The sequence below is a fragment of the Xiphias gladius genome, chromosome 16, assembly GCF_016859285.1.
Source record: "Xiphias gladius isolate SHS-SW01 ecotype Sanya breed wild chromosome 16, ASM1685928v1, whole genome shotgun sequence".
In the NCBI taxonomy this organism is placed as follows: domain Eukaryota; kingdom Metazoa; phylum Chordata; class Actinopteri; order Istiophoriformes; family Xiphiidae; genus Xiphias; species Xiphias gladius.
The window spans coordinates 23,285,333-23,304,715 of NC_053415.1; the positions used below are offsets into that span (position 1 = coordinate 23,285,333).

The 19,383-nt window shown below is 43.1% G+C and overlaps 2 protein-coding genes across 8 annotated transcripts; both read right to left on the reverse strand.

Moving 5' to 3' along the window:
- Positions 1-6,963: 6,963 nt before the first annotated feature.
- On the reverse strand, positions 6,964-14,327 carry gja3 (gap junction protein, alpha 3). Of its 6 annotated transcripts, none has more exons than XM_040148584.1 (3): positions 13,924-14,327; positions 13,202-13,263; positions 6,964-11,633 (listed from the first exon to the last, which is right to left on the reverse strand). In XM_040148584.1, the coding sequence occupies exon 3, from the start codon at positions 11,614-11,616 to the stop codon at positions 10,189-10,191; it is 1,428 nt and encodes a 475-aa protein (XP_040004518.1). In that variant the 5' UTR covers positions 11,617-11,633; positions 13,202-13,263; positions 13,924-14,327; the 3' UTR covers positions 6,964-10,188. The 6 variants fall into 6 exon arrangements, with proteins under 6 accessions (XP_040004518.1, XP_040004516.1, XP_040004517.1 ...); XM_040148582.1 differs by having other exon boundaries at positions 6,964-11,651; XM_040148583.1 differs by lacking the exon at positions 13,924-14,327 and adding an exon at positions 13,833-13,910 and having other exon boundaries at positions 6,964-11,651.
- A 2,223-nt stretch (positions 14,328-16,550) lies between these two features.
- On the reverse strand, positions 16,551-18,447 carry gjb8 (gap junction protein beta 8). 2 transcript variants are annotated; one of them, XM_040148646.1, is made up of 2 exons: positions 17,783-18,447; positions 16,551-16,852 (listed from the first exon to the last, which is right to left on the reverse strand). In XM_040148646.1, the coding sequence occupies exons 1-2, from the start codon at positions 18,445-18,447 to the stop codon at positions 16,813-16,815; spliced, it is 705 nt and encodes a 234-aa protein (XP_040004580.1). In that variant the 3' UTR covers positions 16,551-16,812. The 2 variants fall into 2 exon arrangements, with proteins under 2 accessions (XP_040004580.1, XP_040004579.1); XM_040148645.1 differs by lacking the exon at positions 16,551-16,852 and having other exon boundaries at positions 17,553-18,447.
- Between the last annotated feature and the right edge of the window lie 936 nt (positions 18,448-19,383).

Genomic DNA, 19,383 nt, shown 5'->3' on the forward strand with positions numbered 1-19,383 from the left:
TAAAGAGGGCCTGAGGTATTTGTGCTGTGGGCTGAGTGTGAATTTGTTAGGTGATTAAAAGCTAAATATAGCCTCCTGTCTGCTCTGGGATGCAGACTGGTGACTCAGTGGCAGACCTTCTCTCTCTGTAGTCCCTTTTCCACCACAGGGCCAGGAGGGGCTTTACAGGGGCCACGGGATTCGAAATGGATAAAAACCACCACTGAAACCGGTAACGTGACCTTGGGACTGAATGTGTTCACTTCCTCATTAAGTCAACATGGTATTTTTCTTCAGTGAATATGCAGTTGCTTATGAATTTATGTAGATTCACACGAAGTAAATGCAGTCTTCAGTGATTAAGACATTTCAAATAAATTGTTCTTTTAGTTTTAATCTCTGAAACCTGTAAACTTCAACTACTGAAATCTCAAAACCCAAGAATTTCCAAGCTTTTGTTTGTTTTTTTTTCTTTGTTTTTTTTTTTTTTGTGTCAAATGAAACTTCAGATGAAAATAATCTATTGTGGAAACACGTTGAGACCGCTCAGTTAAAACATCTGCTGCTTCTGAGGTGTTTTTTTTTTTTTTTTCCAGTTTATAATTTCTACAAAAAAAATAACCAACTAGTGAATGTAATGCTGCTACACTCAAAGTCCCGGGAGTCAGACTCTCCCACTTGGACATGAATGCAGTGTGGCAGCTACATTTCAAATTTTACATCAGATAAATTAGTTTGATAAATTGGATTAAATGCTGTGATCTGCGGATGAATGTGGTGGCAAATCCTCAAACTGAAGTACTTTGATCGGATCAATTTGTTTAGTAAATAACAGTGTTCACTACCGGTGGTGCTAGGTCTGTACTACTATCTGACCTCTGAACCTTGTGACCTCACCAGCAGCAGGCATCAAGTTCAGAGAACCAGGACCAGCCATCAGGTGCAGGACTAAAAAGATTTACTTGAAAAAAAAGAAATAAAAAAACAAAAATGCAACGAACAAAAATTGACAGTGTTTGTTGTTTTACCGTACAGGTTTGTGAAATACAACTAAGTTAGAAGACAAAGTTAAACACTGGAAATCTGATCAGTGGATCCCAGTGGTAGAAGAAATATCCACATTCTTTACTGAAGTAAAAGTGGCAGTACCACTTTGTACAAATACCTCATAACAGGTAAAAGTCCTGCGTGTGTTATCAAGACCATATACGCAAAGCATGAAAAGTAAAAGTGCTCTACAGAGAGAAACACTATTATGGATGTTTAGGCTGCAACTGCTAATAAATGTGTAGGAATCATTTTACCGTTGTAGTTGGTTACGTTTTTAGTGACACTTTATTTTACACACCCTGCATACTTCCAGTTAAGTAAATCCAATGATTTGCTAGTGTGGCCTCCACAGACTGGATAGAAATGAGTTGGTCCTTTGTAGAAATGGTGACACTCTACTCTAAGCCCCACTGTTTAGCGCGTGTTAGCAGCACATAAACATTTAATAGTTTACACTACTGTGATGTAGTTGTAAGCAGCTATGAGGACTTTTTTTTTTGTTTTGTTCATTAATGTACGGCATTCCTCAACAATTTCAGGTTCTCCTATACGTATTGTATAGTATTACCAGTCGTGCTTTACTATATTGTCATTCATTATCTGTTTATACAACGGACTTCACTCATGGTTGCCCACAGGAGGGGTGAGACTGCTTTACAAATACGACGACTGCTCATAGCTGCTTTCAACTACGTTATGATTAGTAGTAAACCCGTTATTCAATGTTCATACGTTGCTTATAAACGGTAAATAGCGGGAGCTTAAAGTAAAATGCTACTGTGAATATTTTCCCAGCAAATCGATGACTCTTTATAAACCCCACTCAGCTACTTTAACACAAATGTCTGTCTCAGGACATTGTCTATGCTTTGTCTATAATTTGTATTAAGTTGCATAGATCTTCCCAGGAAATTCCTATAAAATTACACTGAAATAAGAGGCGCTGTTAAACACAACGTTACTACTAATTTTAACTACTCTCTGATCTGTCGGTTGGTTGTTGTTGTTGTTATTTCCACCACTAATGGATCCTTTGGCAAAATCAATCTGTCTTCCTGATTCAACCAAGGATTTTTTTGTTTGTTTGTTTGTTTTTGTTTGTTTGTTTTAATTTAGGAAACAATTTGATAAAAATGGGATAAATGTGAATCAAAGAAATGCCGTTTAATGGGTCGAAAATGTCCCCGAAAAGCATTAAGCTCTGTTTGGCTCTGTGCGGCTCTGTTCGGCCCCGTTCGGCCCTGTTTGGCCCTGCAGTGGAAACAAGGCTACTGCGTGAGTGACGGGCCTGTGGCCTCCAGTCAGTCGTGCCAACAGATCAGCTATCTCCCATCACTCTTCAGCCACTGCACCCAAGAGCTCAGCACTCATGTACTGGGCTCTGTTGGTACACTCAGTGCCAAGTATCCTGTGGAAAGTAATCCTTCCAAATCTGTATGCAATTTTTGCTTAATCTTTTTCATCTCATTTTCTAACCTACTTGGTTTTTCGGGGTATCTTTTGTTTCTTCAAAGAATGTCAAGGAAAAGTCAAGGAAAAAGAAAAAAAAAATTAACATTCAGTTTGATACTAATGAACAGTTCTAAGGATAAAATTGACTGTATAGAACTTGGTGATTTAATTATGTTTACCCAAAACAAAACACTGAAGCATACCAAATACACTGTATTCCTGCGACAGTGAAGGACATTTACTGATTTCCTCAGTATTTAGACAGAGTTGAAAAGACCCAAAGATTTGAAATGGATAAAAACCACCACTGAAATCAATATCATGACCTTGGGATTTTTTAAAATCTCTGAGCTTCAACTGATCAAATCTCAAAACTCTTGTTAAAGCGGATAAAAGCTTTTTTGTGGGTTTTTTTGTGAAAATAATTTCTCATTGAAACAGGTTAAGTTCACTCGGTTAAAACCCCTGCTGCTTGTAAAGCTGCAGCTTTTTGGGTTGTTTCGTTTATTGTTCATCTTTCGGTTAAAAAATATCTGCAAAAAATGACCAACAAGTGAGTGTAATACTGTTAAACTCCAAGCCCCAGGTGCCAGACTCTCCCGCCTGGTTACTGCAGTTAAAAATTTTAGATTAGTCTAATGCTGTGATCTGTGGCTTAACTGCATGGGGCGGAATGTGGTGGCAAATAAACACAGTGGCGTATTTTGGATCAGGTCTACAGTCGAAAAGCTGCAAGGAGCCAAATTTCACTGTGACTCAAACAACGTTTTGATACTGATGTCAAATTGAATCACTGTGTAACGTGAAGGTGAAAAAATACTTATAGTGACACAATCCTGGCGAGCGACTCACCGGACACCGCAGCTGTTCGGAGCTTTTTAGCCTCATTTAGCTCACGGTTTTGGTTTTTACTGCTCAGAAATCTACCACATGGTTCAGTGTGAGGTCCTCTCTTTAAGCGCCGATAGGCAGCCAAAAAAGTTTTGAATTGACTGTACACAAAGTTAGCAACTCGAAAGAAAACATAGTCTAACATTTGCAACGTGAAGTCCCTGCAAATTTTTTTGCCAGGATTTGGTGGAGACCAAACCAAAGCTAAAAAGAGCAGATATTGGACTTATATTCATCAGGTGGACAGAAATACAACTTCAAATGAATGCTAATGTTCATGTCTGCTGGATGCATAAGCCAGTGTAGAGTAGCTGTTTAGTTGAAAGCTTGTTTTGGTGTTTTTTGTCCCCTAGTGGCCAAATATCTATAAATACATCAAAGGAATCACATCAGGTTTTTAGAAGATTTGCTCATCGATCAATTTAAGCTAATATGGCCATAAAATTAGTCCGAAGTGTTTTTTATTCTTGACAAAGCAGATTATACAGTAAAGGTACAGAGAAAAACAGTATATAAGCTATCCAATGCCACAGAAGGTAGAGGTTAAAGAAAGAAATAAAACGTTGCTTTAATATTATTTATAATTATTTGTCCTTAATAAAAGATATTAAGCGTATTTTGTCAAAATTATGCTATGAATTCTTGAGTTATGGTCAAAAGGTGTTTTGTGAGGTCACAATGACCTTGACCTATGACCTATGACCAGCGAAATCTAATCAGTTCATCCTTGAATCCAAGTGGGCGTTTCTGCCAGAGGTAGTGAAAGTCCCTCCGGGCGTTCCCGAGATGCCGTGCTCACGAGAATGGGACGGGCTGGCGACCCAAACGGACAAACCGCAAACACAAACCCTCCGGCCTCGGCTGTTCTCTCGGCGGAGAAACGGACGGGGCGATCTATGATGGTTGAGGGTGCTTCATTCACATCACATCAGGGCCTCCGATAATTAACAGTTGTAATTAGCATTCGCATCAGCATCGAAGTTATAATCATGACCGGTAAACTCGGGCTTCGACTCCGCACGTACCAGTGCGAAGGGGCCTGAAAACAGAACGAATACAGATGCGTCACATCCGCCAAAAATCAGCGTCCATTGTGATTAAACCCACGTTTAATGGAAATGGCGTTGTATTGTCAGTGAGCAGTACTTTGTCTCTCACAGAGACGTCGTTAATGAAATGGTAACTCGTGGGCATGACCAGGCCCCACACTCACTCACCTGCATTCAGGAGATGGTTTGGGGGGGGTTGTCTGTCAGGGTTCCAGTTTTTCGACCAATTTTCATTTTTACATTTCTGCTCATGTCTCGTTTAAATAAATAGGACACAACTTAAACTAGTCTGCCCCTGGGGTGTTGGGGGGCGGATTTTTCTCCACTACGTTTTGTGTTTAGCTAAGCAGAGCACGTCTCAGGTCGACTGCAACACTTGATGCACGGACATGAGATTCATATTGATCCTCTCATCCACAAAGTACACTTTTTTCTCTTTGTTTGTATATGAGTGTCTGTTTCGGCTGTCGCTTTGTCGGTGCCCACCGCACCGCTGCGCTCAAAGATCAAAATGAACTTTCCCAGCAGCTGTAAATTTCACCCCCCTCCATCATGTATTGCACGGTGTTGTAAATTGTCACTCGGCTCCTGTGATCGCGCCGGCCGAGTTTTTGCGATAGACGTGTGACTCGCGGGTGCGAGACTGACACGCCGGTCTCATTTTAATTATTCCTGGACGCGGTTGTGATGTGGGTCCGGCCGCGTGTCTTTGGCTCAGCGTCGCATTCTGACATTCGCTGTAGGAATGCAGAGCGAAGGGGGCGAGCTGCTGGGAGGTCGGAGGTCAAAGAGTCTACAAAGAGAGTGATGTCAGAGACACTCAGACGCTCTCCCGACGCTGATGTGGGCACCGTATATCTGCTGGATGTGTGGGATGTCTCGTGACTTCCCCCGGTTTAACGACGATAAGACAGAGATAACTAGATTTTTTACCCCGCCCAGCCTCACGGTTGAATTTAATGGAAAACTTGACTTCATGCCAACCGATACCGAGCCATCGGCCAGAAATCATCCGCGGGTTGAGGTCGAACCGCTGAGTCAGCAGGAAAAGGCTCTTCCCACAGTTGCTCCGTCCAGACCCGCAACCAAGGATCACAGTATATCTGCTGTCATGGCCCGTGAGCTGTGGAATGAATTGCCGTTTACAATCCGGGCAGCTACTTCTGTAGTTTTGTCTAAACATCAGCTGAAAACACAGCTTTTTAAACCAGCTTTTAACTGACTTGTGTGATTCTATATCTCCAGACACTATAATTTTATTTTACTTAGTTGATCTGGTTTTACTGTAGAATTTTTTTACCATATCTCATGTCCATTGTTAAAGCATTTGTAACTGTGTTAAGAAAAGTTTTGCACAAATAAAAGTTATTTTTACTGTGATTATTATTATTATTATTCTTGTTATAACCTGAGGAGCAAATATTTGAAAACGAATCAATGATAAAATTATAAGTACAACTTAGGAAAATAATATTTTAATATTCAATTTTATTCACATGAACAGGAAATTAAAAACCAAAGTTGTGACTCATTGTCGTGCTCACAGATAAAACTCTATAATTCCAAATTAATAAAATTCACATTGCGATGAATTAAAATTTGTGTGCAATTTTAAAACCCACTGATTAATGTACAGAAAATGAAAAATGCACAACATGCATCAGTAATATAACAGAGCAAATATATAAACAAAACTAGTAAATGAACCAAACATAAGAGTGATTTTTTTAAAGATAAAAAAATACTTGTCCCAGTGAGCAGGTAATAAAACTTCATGTGACATGGAAATGGGATTCTGCGTTTTTTTTCTTTCAGTTTGTTCCATTTGGGGAAAAGATGTTAAACCGCCTGGACACAATGTTGTTAAATCATCAAAAAAAAAATCGTGCCTTGACTCTCGTTGCTGATCCTCAAGTTCAGCCCGGCTGGAAACGAAACTGCGGCCTGTTGGGCTTCACCGGCTCGTGTTTGCACAGAGGATCGCTGATCCCAGCTGTTTTTAGTTCTCAATGGGCAGGTCCCAGCGAAGTCACAAAGTCTTCGTATACAAATTCCAGCTGTACGTGTTTCAGGACCGCCGAAACGATGAAGTGTTTCGGGACATTTTCCTTTCAGCTGGGACCGTGTCCTTTCGGTATAAAGGCCGAAAATGCAGTGCTTATTTATTAATTATTGTTTGGGTTTGACGGGACATGACTGGAGCTGCATATGCGGTTTTCTAACGCTACCTGCACGCGGGGGTAATTTTACTGAACTGGAAAAGCCCACAGCCGCCCACCTACCCACAGTCTGCGGATGAGGGAAATTATGCAGCACCTGAGGGAGAAGGTCCTCTCTCAGTTATGCTCTGTCCAAAGCATTGGGACAATAATTTATTACTATCTGTGAATCACAATACTGTATTCTGTACAGCAAGTATGGTTTGTCTTGTGAATATTTTGTTCTTTTGTTCTTGTTTATTTTGTATAAATAATTTTGTGTGTGTGGGAATCGATGAGTTTCATCCAACGTGTCAAGCAGAAATGAAAGCAAGGACAATAAATATGGTACAAAAAATTTATTTAGTAACAGTTTTGTAAACATTTGAGGTAAATGAACATTTACATCAACTTGTTCTTACAAAAGAATCATTCATACACAAGGCACTTCTCTTGTTTAAGACAGCATTGAAAACAGGCTGCTGTTCTGAGCATTGTGAGATGGTTCCTACTCCCTGACGAGCCAGAGAAATCATGCTCTGCATGAAACGTAAGAGGAGAGAGTTTGGAGGAGTCACGGGGACGACGGGCTTTGAACACAACATCCTGTCAGGGCTTCGTGTGCAGGGTTAGGGGAAGGGCCAGCTACCCAGCAAACACTGTCTCGACAGTGGAGTCGTCTGATACGACGTCTAACCAGAGTCCCGACCGGTCTGTGAGAACATACTGAGTGGACACAGAAAAATACCCCAACTGTTTTTTTCTCTCTCTCGCTGCTGGTTTTTCGTTTTTTTTAAATCTTCAAACTCTTCATTATCTGAGCTTGAGATAATTAACAGTTTCTTTTTCTAATACTGCCTTTTCTGTGAAGAGCCACTGCGTTTTGGTTTTAAGACATTTTTTTTCCTTTGAGGATCATAGTGATTGGCAGTTTGACGTCACGTTCGCTCTCTCTCTCTCTCTCTCTCTCTCTCTCTTTCTCTCTCCGTCTATGACTACCAATATTAGCATTGTAAAACAGCAATTTTCTTTCCTAAATGTGCAAATCTTTATCAACTACCAAAATGTAAACTTTAGGAATCAAAAACAAATGCAGATAACAAAGGGGTTTTGTTTTTTTTTTTGGTTTTGGTTTTTTTTTTTGTTGTCATTTTGAACAAGAAACATGGATTGGGAAAGGCTGCTTTTACCTATGCGTTGTGTAAGTGTATGTTTTCCTCTTTGTGTTTCTGTTTGCACTAAATGTCGTTTAAGCAACTGAAGGAAGAAACAGTCTGAAACATTATAGCTATATGGGTACGGATACTCTTACACCATACAGTACCATAATTTTGTAAACCCCTCCCCCCCTAAAAAAAAAAAAAAAAAAAAAAAAAAAACTGGTACCACTTTACATTGTTCTTATTCCAGTGTATTAACCTGCACATTAACTGCCGGAAAAGTATCGTTTCTATACAATACTGTGCACAAACATGTTTGTATTTCATCGTGTTGTTCCGCCCTGTGAGTGCAATATGTCCAATGCAGATTGTTGAGTTTTCACACAGCGTCACTGCGTACCAGCAACCCTGCCCTAGAGGTGAATTCACAGGATAATACAGTGAATTAAGGTTGTTGTAAAAAAAAAAAAAAAAAAAAAAAAAAAAAAAAAATCTTTTTGAAAGTGAGTGCCTGGGTTGTGAATGAACCAAACAGCACAGTAACAGTACAGAGACAGAGGACTGTGACTGCTGATGGATTCAGTTAAAGGTTTGGGTTTCTAAAGATCTCTAAGAATCAAGATGAACACAACAAAATAGAAGCCTGTCAAGGTCGACTGCACCATGGCGTTTCAATACTCTCAACGCCGGTCGCTTTGTCTTTTTTTTTTTTTTTTTTCTTTTTTTTTTAAATCGTAGCTGTTTCGCAATCACAAACCGACTACTACAATTATGCAATTTATGAGTAAAATTCAATTCAGTTTTTAAAAAATAGCACTTTTCAGAATAAAACCAGTGAAGAAGCACATGAAATGTGTGACGTTGAAAGTCGTTTAACTCCCAGAGGTGCTCTTTGGTGTGATGATTGAAAAGGGGGGTTGTGGGTTTAAGGGCAAAAATGTATGCCAACAGTCTAACTATAAAAAATTAGCTGTGTCAAGTCTAACCAAAGAGCTCTGGGAGGTCGTTCGTCTGAATGAACAAGGAGAATATCGTTACTTTTTTTATATCAGATGGTGGCTGTCGTGTATTTGCATAATATTTTCAAGATTCTTCGAAGGCAGTATCTTGTCATTTGTGCAGTTAGTGGAGAGCATTTTTCTTTTCAGACATGCTGACTGAAGGCGACACTGACAGAGGCAGGCGTAAGGGACTCTGCTCCTATTTTCCTTTTTTTTGTAAACTCGCGGTATGATGGGAACGTTTTGGATCTCTGTGTGTTGAGTGTTGGAAGTGGCCCAGGTGCATTCTGGGCATCGCGGGGATGACTTCTACCAGCAGCGTGGACCCATGTTCCGTCCACACTGCGTCTACGTCTTTGAATTCTGCGGACCCCGGGAATATCAGTCCGTTCCTATCCATTCCATCTCAATCGCAGTATTTAACGTCTCTGCAGGAAGCGCTGGGTAAAACCAAGCTGGCCAACTTCGCCGCGCGAATGGTCAGTGAATCGGTGAGTTGCAGGGCTACACATGCTGGCATGCGCGACTACAGGGAACACAATACATGTCATGTTTGTTGATTAAATGACTTCCAAACACAGCAGGTGTTTGTTTCGTAAGGTTCAGGAAGCGCCGCAGCAGAAAGACTTTCCAGGTCACAGGTCAAACGCTGGAAGAAAGCTGTTGCAGCGCAGTGCGACGCGCCGTGCAGGTTTGCGCTGCCAATTTCACTGCGAAACCAGATAAAAATGATGAACAAGATATAGGAGCAAATTATCTGGCTGCACATCGTTTAACTGATCTGTACAACAATGCCAGTTACCTGTGCTTCCTCCAGATTAAAAAAATTCAGTCATTGCTTTGACAAATGATCATTTTCATTCGGAATAATTAAAGTCCTTTAGGCTCAACAAAATGAAGGAAAAGAATAGAGAAACACCACGAGATCTCCCCCTCCAAACCAAACACGATGGTGAGTCCATTTTGATGCAAAATTATAACATTACAATGTCCTTCGCTCCATCCACCGCTGTGAGCGGAGCCTTCTGATTTCATAGCACTGCATAATCACGTTTTGTGTGCATAAATTAAGACCATCAAAAAAAAAAAACAACTACTCTGCAACTCACCGATTGCACTAAATCAACAGCTGCTGCTGATCAAGTCATTTCACATTTGCCTAAACCTTTTTGATTTTCCATCCTGCTTTCCTGTCTCTTGTCGCCTCGCCCTTGCCTTCTTTCGTTTAGTTTTTTGTTTTGTTTTGTTTTTTTTTTTTGTTTTTTTTTTTGTTTTTTTTTTTTTCTTTTTCTTTTCCTATGCATGAATGTGATTTTTCCGTCTGAAAATCACTGTGTTTGGAGGTGCGGTCGAGGGAAGCGGGCTGTTGGTCAGGGAGGGTTCAGGGACACGAAAGGGCTGAAGAGATTTAGACCGCCAGGTCGCTCGGCCTGGCCCTGATGCTGCTGCTCTTGCTGGCCCGACTGAGCCGCCGAGGGTCTGTGTTGACCGTTACCGGAGGCTCGTGCATCTCCACCGTGGTGGTGGTGACGTTGCCTTCCTCATGCTCGCTCTTCCCCCCGCCCCAGCTGCCTGCGTTGGAGGCAGTGCCGGGGCTGCTGCTGCTGGAGGCGGCAGTGGCGGTCGTGTTGGTGATGTTGGTGTTACTGGTGGTGTTGCTGGTGGGAAGGAGCAGTGCAGCGTCGACGGGCTGCTGCTGCTGCGGCTCGTTGTCGGTGCCGGCGGAGGAAGAGGTTGGGGAAAGGGAGGTGGCCTTCATCTCCCGAGTCTGCTGCTCGGTGGCCAGATTGGCCCAGTTCTGCTGCGTGGCCAGCCGGTGGTTGTTGTTGTTGCTGATGTAGTAGTGGGAAGAGGGGGAGGGCTGACGGAGGGACTCCTCTTGCTGGAGGTCATCCATCTTGAACTCTGCTGCCGAGGGCACGGTTGCCGGCCCCAGGGCCGGCAGGAACGCCCTGCTCCCTGCCGTAACATCTGTGTAGTTGGGAGGGTAGCTGAGGCTGGATGGGGCAGTTCTGGAGGCCGAGGCCAAACACTCAGGCTCTGCGATGTCGACGCGGCGCATCGACCCGTGGTCGGGGGCAAACTCGTTTTTCATGCCCTGTTTAACTTTCTTCCATCCAAGGTGATAGATCTCTAACAAATTCAGCAAAAGAGACACGCAAGCCACCACAAGCATAAATATAATAAAAATTGTCTTTTCCGTGGGCCTCGATATGAAGCAGTCAACGGTGTTGGGGCAGGGCCAACGTGCACACTTGTACAGGGGCCTCAGCTGGAAGCCATAGAGGAAATACTGGCCCAAAATGAATCCCACTTCAAACAGGGTCTTGAAAATAATGTTGAACACATAGGTACGCAGCAATGCACCTCTGATACGGATTTTGCCATGCTCGTCCCTGATTGGCGGCTTCTCCTTCTTGCCACCTCCACTTCCTTCAACTTCTCCACCGTTTCTATAAAGGAGTTCTTTCTCCTCTTGGAGCTTGTTTGCTTTGCGCACCTCCTCCTCCTTCTCTTTTCGCTTCTCCTCCATGCGGACGATGTGCAGCACGTGCCCCAGGTAGATGAGAGTCGGCGTGGACACGAAGATGATCTGCAGCACCCAGAAGCGGATGTGCGAAATGGGGAAGGCCTCGTCATAGCAAACGTTCTCGCAACCGGGCTGTTGGGTATTGCAGGTGAAGTCAGACTGCTCATCGCCCCAGACCTCTTCGGCCGCGGCCCCCAGCACCAGGATCCTGAAGATGAAGAGGACGGTCAGCCAGACCTTGCCGATGACCGTTGAGTGCTCCTGAGCGTTCTCCAACAGCCGCCCCAGAAAGCTCCAGTCGCCCATGCTTCAAGATTTCTAGCCTATGGAGAAAGTACAGGCTGGAGTGGACAAAGAAGGGAGGATTGTCACAACAAAAAAAGAGGAGAAGCAGGCAGATATGAGTTACAGAAATCTTTGTGAATCTGTTTAAAGTACTCAAAGTTGGTCTGAACACTTGTCAAAGAGTGTCATGTGAGGCCTTACCCCAAGGTTAAACACTCTACACAAACGAACACACAAGAAGACACAAGGACATGGATGAGAGTGAAGGTGTCGGCTAGAATCCGACATATTTCTCTATTTCATAAAACGCTTAGCAGAACACGGCCTTTATAGAAAAACTGCCACGAAGGCGTCGGATATCGATAACAAATCAAAACACAGCATTCGCTTCAAACACAAACGCTTGTTAGCAGCTCGTATACTGTATAGACCACCTGTTTGACTGAATCCTGGTTCACTCTCCCTCTCTCTCTCTCCCTCTCTCTCTCTATCTATGTCAGGCCCGTCTCTCCCTCCCTCTCTCTCTCTCTCTCTCTATCTATCTATGTCGGTCCCGTCTCTTTCTCTCTCTCTCTCTCTCTCTCTCTCTCTCTCTCTCTCTCTCTCACCTGCTCGCTCCACTGCCCAGCAGGCATGTGCTGAGATCAACATTATAATGTTCGAAAACAGCATTTAGCAGAGATGGGGCTCTGGTGTGGCACACGGACACACACACACACACACGCACGGACACACACACACACGCACACACACACACACACACACACACACACACACACACACACACACACACACACACTCCACCCTCCCTTCGTCTCTCTCTCTCCGCCCACTGTAATACTAAATCCACACACATGTGGATGTTACTGTAATTAAAAAAAGACAGTAATTAATAAGATACTATCTGTGAGACAAATTCTGGCGAGATTTAGGAGTTACCCCGTTTTTAACATTCAAAAGGATTTCGTAATGTTATTTTCATTATCACTTTATCTCTTCTATTTTCGTCTTTTTGATTAATCCAATTATGTAGTCTTGCTGTTGGAAAAATAACCACTACCAACTCCCGGGGCCCAAGTTCACGTCTTCAGATGGCTCGGTTTGTTTCGACCAGCGGCCTAAAACCCCAAATGTATTCAAAGACAGTGATATAAAACCGGGACAATGAGCATATTCATCCAGAGGATGCTTGGCAAATAAGTACGTGATAAATGACGTGAATAATCGATTACACAAAGTTATAAGTTATTTATGTAAGTTATTTCTGTGGTTGATTGACTAATCGTCTCAGCACTACATCTGTAATCTGATGTCACAGATTTAATGCCGAGTTTAGAGGCGTTTCAAACTCCATTTTAAAGTTTAAGTAAAACTAATGTTTTCATATATGGATGCAGATAGCTTGCCTCTTCTGTCTGTCTGTATGGGATAGACAGGTGACAAGTTGTGTTTTGAGCGCCTGTTGTGGCTCTTTACATTTTTTAGGCAGCGTTATGTGCACTGAAGAGACACTATTCTTACAAACAAATTCAACAACAACACACACACACACACACACACAGAGAGAGAGAGAGAGAGAGAGAGAGAGAGTAGAGGAGAAACTTACTAAAATATTCTTGTAGTAAGGGTAATAAATCCATCGACTGGGGTTCACAATATGTATGACACCTGCAAGAGAAAAACAGTCACACAATAATTCATTTTGAAACTTTAGATCAAAGGGTGAGCAGATCAAAACCAGTGAATCTAAACCAGAGAAGACATTTAATAAAAAATTCTGGTAATGATCATTTCGATTATTAAATTTGAAAAATAAAAAATAAATAAATTGCAGAAATGGCAGTAACACTGGCCATAACTTGTTGTTTTTGCAGAAAACTGAAAATAATCTAAAATCTTAAACTGTGTAATCTATCTTTGGAATGCCTGATATAAATAGTGGGATATGAGGACCGGGGACACTGCAGCAACTGAGCCCCGGGGAGCCCGAAAGTCGTGTGCCATTTGACCTTGTGATGACTTAATTGTTGGTGTTAAAGTCTGAATAAATTTCTCTGGGTTTCACGGCGATTTGTGGCATTTAGGTGGCATGGTGGCGACTGCAACGGTCCCAGCCGGAGCCAGCTTCAAACACAAAGCCATACCTGCCAGTCTGACAATACAGAGTGTGCCAGAGTCCCCGGGCTCCCCTTTAAGCGCCACGAGCTTTGTCAGGCTTTTGTCTCACTCTTAATTACCTGATTAACGTGTCGTTCTTCATTTACTCGGTCTTACTTTACTCCCGTGTAAGTACGGGACAACATTCACAACCGTGTCCATCCGTCATACCTTTAGACCGGAGATGTCATACTTAAATACGAAAGGCAAATCCATGTGCCATCACCGGTGCCATCATCTGAGCGCGCTGAAAGAGCGTGAAGGACCTCCCGCGGCTGCAACGACCCCCTCTCTGTCTCCCTGATCCCAAACGCGCAACCTGTCGCCCCCCTGACAGCTCGACAAACTCTTTTTTAAATGCTGCCACGCAAACCCACTCATGCACAAACTTCCCCAGGCGCGCGGTCTGTCTGGCTGTCTGTCCCGGGCCCCGTTCACTTGCGCAAAGAGGAGTTCTCCTTTGTTGTTGTTAGTTTTTGGAGGCGGCTTGGAGTCGGAGATGGGGCTCGGTTAAACGGAGCTGCCTCCCGTTTCCAGCCATGTCTGGACTGTCACATTGTGTGACCATGCATGAGTGAATCCACAGAGTCATCAGCCTGTCCGGAGTCACACCACGCCCCTGCCAGCCTCCCCAGAGCCACTCCGATGTGCGCGCAAAAGTGGCCGAAAACGTGCCCAAAACCTTCGCACACTCGGTTCAGAAACGGACCATGCTCCGAAGCTCTCCAAAGTGAGAACCACTTAAAAACACTCCCGAAAGTTTGCCCCAATCGCTTCAAACTCCAGCAACAGTCAACCTACACTTAAAAAAAGAGTCACAGCTTCCATATTAAGAGAAAAAGCACCATCAATGGTCACGAAGTCACTATAATTGGCCCCAATAAGTACAGTGTACTCTGCCCATATAAAGCATTACTTGAGAGATTCATTAAATCTGATGTCTGGTGATTTAAAAGGAACAGACTGTGGGGGGGGGGGCATAATACCGAGTTCCACGAGCAGACTGAAGTTTTAGAAACAGGAAAACACCCCAATGTCCCACCCAACGGATGGCTGCAGGAAGGCATGGCATCACTGTATGTGAAACACACTAACAGATATACTGCACACAAAACAATGGACCACACAGTTGTGCTTTTACTGATTTATGAAAAAAAACAGACAAAAAACAAAAAAAACAGTCTCAAAGAGCAAAAAGACTTCAAGGATCAAAGTGCGAGTGTAATGAAAACATCTTAGGTGCAAAAACACATACAAATATTTGATTTCTTCTCCTTTACAAAAGCTGTTTGCTGATTGACGCAGACTCCTGAACCTAGATCACGGAAGAAATCTGAATAGAAAAATGTAAAAAAAAAACAAAAACAAAACAAAACAAAACATGACAAAACAGCATCTTGGGAATGACCAGGTCCGTCTCTTAAAAACGTAACGTCCATTACACATCGTCAGAATTTCCTTTGGCTGTTACAGCAAGCGAGGGGTCGAAGGTCGATGCAGAGCTGACATACAGAACAAACCTTTTTTTTCTTTTTCTTTTTTTAAATCGAAAAAATACTTTCTCAAAACCTTGCGTACAGAGGCCTCCAGAGTGCTGTGTCTGTGGGTCTTTGCTCGAAACTTTTTTTTTTTCACCCGTTGAAAAACGTATCCTCAGTATAGGACTCGTCCAGTTTTCTTTTCATAACTTGGGAATTGACACATGTAATCAGTTGTCCTCCTTGTCTCACAAACCCATTTCCGATCTTTTCTAATCACCAAATTGCTCTTTTCACATGAGGTGATTTTTTTTTTTTGGTTTGTTTGTTTTTTTTAATTTTCTTTAACAAGGGTTTTGTGGCTTATCCAGCTCAGGTATTCCTGGCCGGAGGGAGGACAAAGACATCTTCACTTTGAGATCGGCCCTCTGGCTACTCACATTAAGAGGGCGAGTGGTGATTAGTGCGGTGGCTAAAATAAGGCACATCCTGAAAGCTGATACAGCCAGCTGGGGTCAGTACACACCGCCACAACAACACAAGTCCAAGTAACACAGGAGCAGGTCTGGGCTGAGCAGAGCAAACGTCCGGTCAGCGTTCAAAAAGCAGGATTGAGAATCATTTGAAATCTGTCTGTGGTAACAACACTTGAATATGGGGCTTAGGAATCAGTTCATAATAATAATAATAATAATAATAATCATAATAACAATGAAGCGAAACCTCACAGCGGTTTTTGAAGCTGCCTCTCTAACTTGATAATCCTGCTTTTTGAAATAAACTCTTGGCAGGTGACAGCGTCATCGGGATGCAAATGCAAAATCTCACAAAATGAAAAAACACTGAGTCAAATATTCATCAATTCTCATCCGTAAATCACTACGCACATTTGGTACCCTCACAAATCTCAAGCATCTTGACTGGAACTCATAGCAACACTGTGGGTTTTAGCACCACTCATCATTTCTGAATGAATATTTCTGTATCGTGTGGCATTTGTTTTTTTTTTGGTTTTTTTAAGACTTTGCTATCCAGATCAACTCTGCAACTTCAGTTCAAAGCAAATATTTCACATTTATACGACATGACCAGGTTTCTAGCAATATCTGACTGAAGAGTAAAACACCTCTCGTACAGTCTTCAATTTCAAACACTTTCAGTTCAAGTAAAAGACAAAAGACATTCTGTTGTGATTGAACAGCAAAGAGCGTCAAATCTATTAAGCCGCTGCTGCATTTTAGGTAAGATTTCACCATGTTATATAAATTCTTTATCAGCATAATCTCATCCTGTGCAAGACAGTCCTCAGTAATTATGACACACAAAAATTAACACACAAAAAATGAAAAAAAAAACAAACAAAAAAACATCTAGAATCACTTATAGAAAGTCATTTAGCTAAGAATTTTCAAACTTAACTCTGTGCTACAGTCACTTGATTCAACACAGCAGGATCACGAAAACTCACCCGCTTTCGTCAGTTACTGTAAAACGTGTTTAACATTTATAATCAAACATCAGCTCTTGTAAACGATACACCAAACGTAAAAACAAAGGCACTTGGGTCTTTTTTTTTTTTTTATTACTGCTTCACTCGCCGTTGCCTTCGTTTGTTCCCCTTCCTCTTCCTCTAAAACTAAGCGACTCGTTCAGGCTTTGAAGACTTGTGTTTTGTGCTCTTGGGGTTTCCACTGTCGCCAGCAGGCGTCAGCGCAGACTCATTCTTCTCCGGTTCCAAACCCCTCGACCGGTCACTCTTGCAACGTCCGTCAAGGCCCGAGCAGACTTCAAACTGTGCACAATAAATTCAAACGCCCGTCGTCCAACATTGTCAGCCATCCACTGTAGGAAAAGTAAAGGTGGCACTTTGCTGAGGACGTGAAAGATCCACAGATACATGGACGCTGTTGTGTATGTAAAAAAAAAAAAAAAAATCTCTGCTACCCGGTGGCCCTTTGTTTTTGTTGTTTTTGCCCCCGCCTCCCCCCACTGGTGGAAAATCGGCCAGACTTAAAATGATACTGTTGTTTGATCCATAACTTTACATTAGGGAAGAACGTCTGATTGCCTCCAGTGGAAGACTTGAGGCCATATGTAGGAATACAGAGCAAATATGCATATTAATACGGTATTAATACAAAAGAACCTAGAGGGTTAGTTCACCCTAAACACACACGCCACACTGTGGAACTAAACTAATTTCCCTTGTGGTAATTTTTAAGGCCCCACAGTCTCAAGCTCTGCCCCCAAAGCTATTTCACCTTCCCATGAGACAATTCTGGTGGATGCTCACATTTAGCGCCTATTTACCAAACTGCAGACACGAACTATGACCCCTGTGGGTAGTTGGGTTTACAATTTATGGTTTTCTCCTCTTGGACCCCGCTCCACCACTGACGGCTGCCCTTCAGCACATGGTCTTGTTGCTGGACGAGTCTGTGGGGGCGGACAGCAGCATCTCGTTCTTCCTATTCTGCAGGAGGGCGTTGTCCCGCGTCGCGCTGTCTGCGTGGGTGTAAGGGTGCCTCCTCTTGTTCGACCTGGTCGAGCACCTCATGAGCGCCTTGACGACGAGGTAGCACAGCTCGGCCACGTTCAGCACCATGCAGATCGCCGACGAGGCCACCATGAAGATGGTGAAGACGGTCTTCTCCGTTGGCCTGGAGATGAAGCAGTCCACCTTGTTGGGGCAGGGCCACTGCTCGCACTTCACCAGCCGGGGCATCTGGAAGCCGTCGTAGACAAAGTACAGCGCGTACATGAACCCACCCTCAAAGATGAGCCTGAAGAACAAGCTGCAGGTGTAGGTCCACCACAGTGGGCCCGTGATTGGCAGACGCCTCCTCTTCAGAGTCTCCAGGTCAGTGTCCGTCATCTTCTCAGTGCCGTTGGAGGCCAGCATGGTCTTCTTATCCCCACGCTTCCTGTAGGCAACGTGCATGGCCACCAGCAGAGCTGGCGTTGATACAAAGATGAGCTGCAGGCACCACAGGCGGATGTGCGACACGGGAAAGAAGTGATCATAGCAGACATTTTTGCAGCCGGGCTGTTGCGTGTTGCACGTGAAGTCTGACTGCTCATCCCCCCAGACGCTCTCGGCCGCCAGAACCAGTATAGTGATGCGGAAGATGAAGAGGACAGAGAGCCAAATCTTTCCCAGACTGGTGGAGTGTTTGTTGACGCCGCCCAGCTGGGCATAGAGCGCCCCCCAACTCATCGTGGCCAAGAGGACTCCGGACGATCAGACAACCTGTAGAGGGCAGGAAACCAGCAGAAGGTAAACGGCCTAGAAAACCCAAACTCAGTGTGTCCATGAAGGAGACGAACCTTACACCCGCAGAACTTTTAACCGTCTGAAGGTACAGAGTTGTGCCTGTTGTCCTATAATTCCTTTCTTAGTGGACTGGCCTTTGATATTTGAATGATCATGGACAACGTGTAGTAGAGAGTCAAATTAATTTTGACAAACAATAAACGACAGGAGTAATGATCGGGACTTTAAACCTCTTTCAAGGGGCAGGGATGAAAACCTGACCCGAACCCCCGGGACTCCGAGGGCCGGCTCTGTGATAAAAATTCGCGCCACAGAGCCGAAAAGGGCTGAGGCGACGAACCTTATGAAACTGTCACCAGATGCTTATGTTGTGCTTTTTGACACCATTTAGATCCTTCGTTCGTTCGTTCGTTTTTAAGCAGCCAGGGAGGGATAAAGGCAACGTGGAGAAGGTATCAGTCATCTTATACAGTCAGACATTGAATGCAGAGGAGGTTCCCAGCCACCCAACAACCTGAAATACCATCACTGCTGTCTCTCTATTACCACCATATATAATATACTATTTATATATATATATAATATAAATAATATGTTTATATATTATCTATATAAATAAAACCACATTAGTTATGTGATTATTATGTAAGTATTCAGCTCACATTTAGCATTTTAATGATCTACTTTTTTACTTTGTTTCCACCATACTGTATGTCCTTCATGGCAGTGATTTCTTAGGTGTGCATTAGTGACTAAAAGGCGTCTTTTTCCTGATCCTGAGACACTTTTTAATCTTGTCCTTCCGTCTCCATTCTTGCCATCCTTCAAAGGAAACCATTCTTTTCGCATATATCGGTAGTTGCTTTAAAGATGGGAACA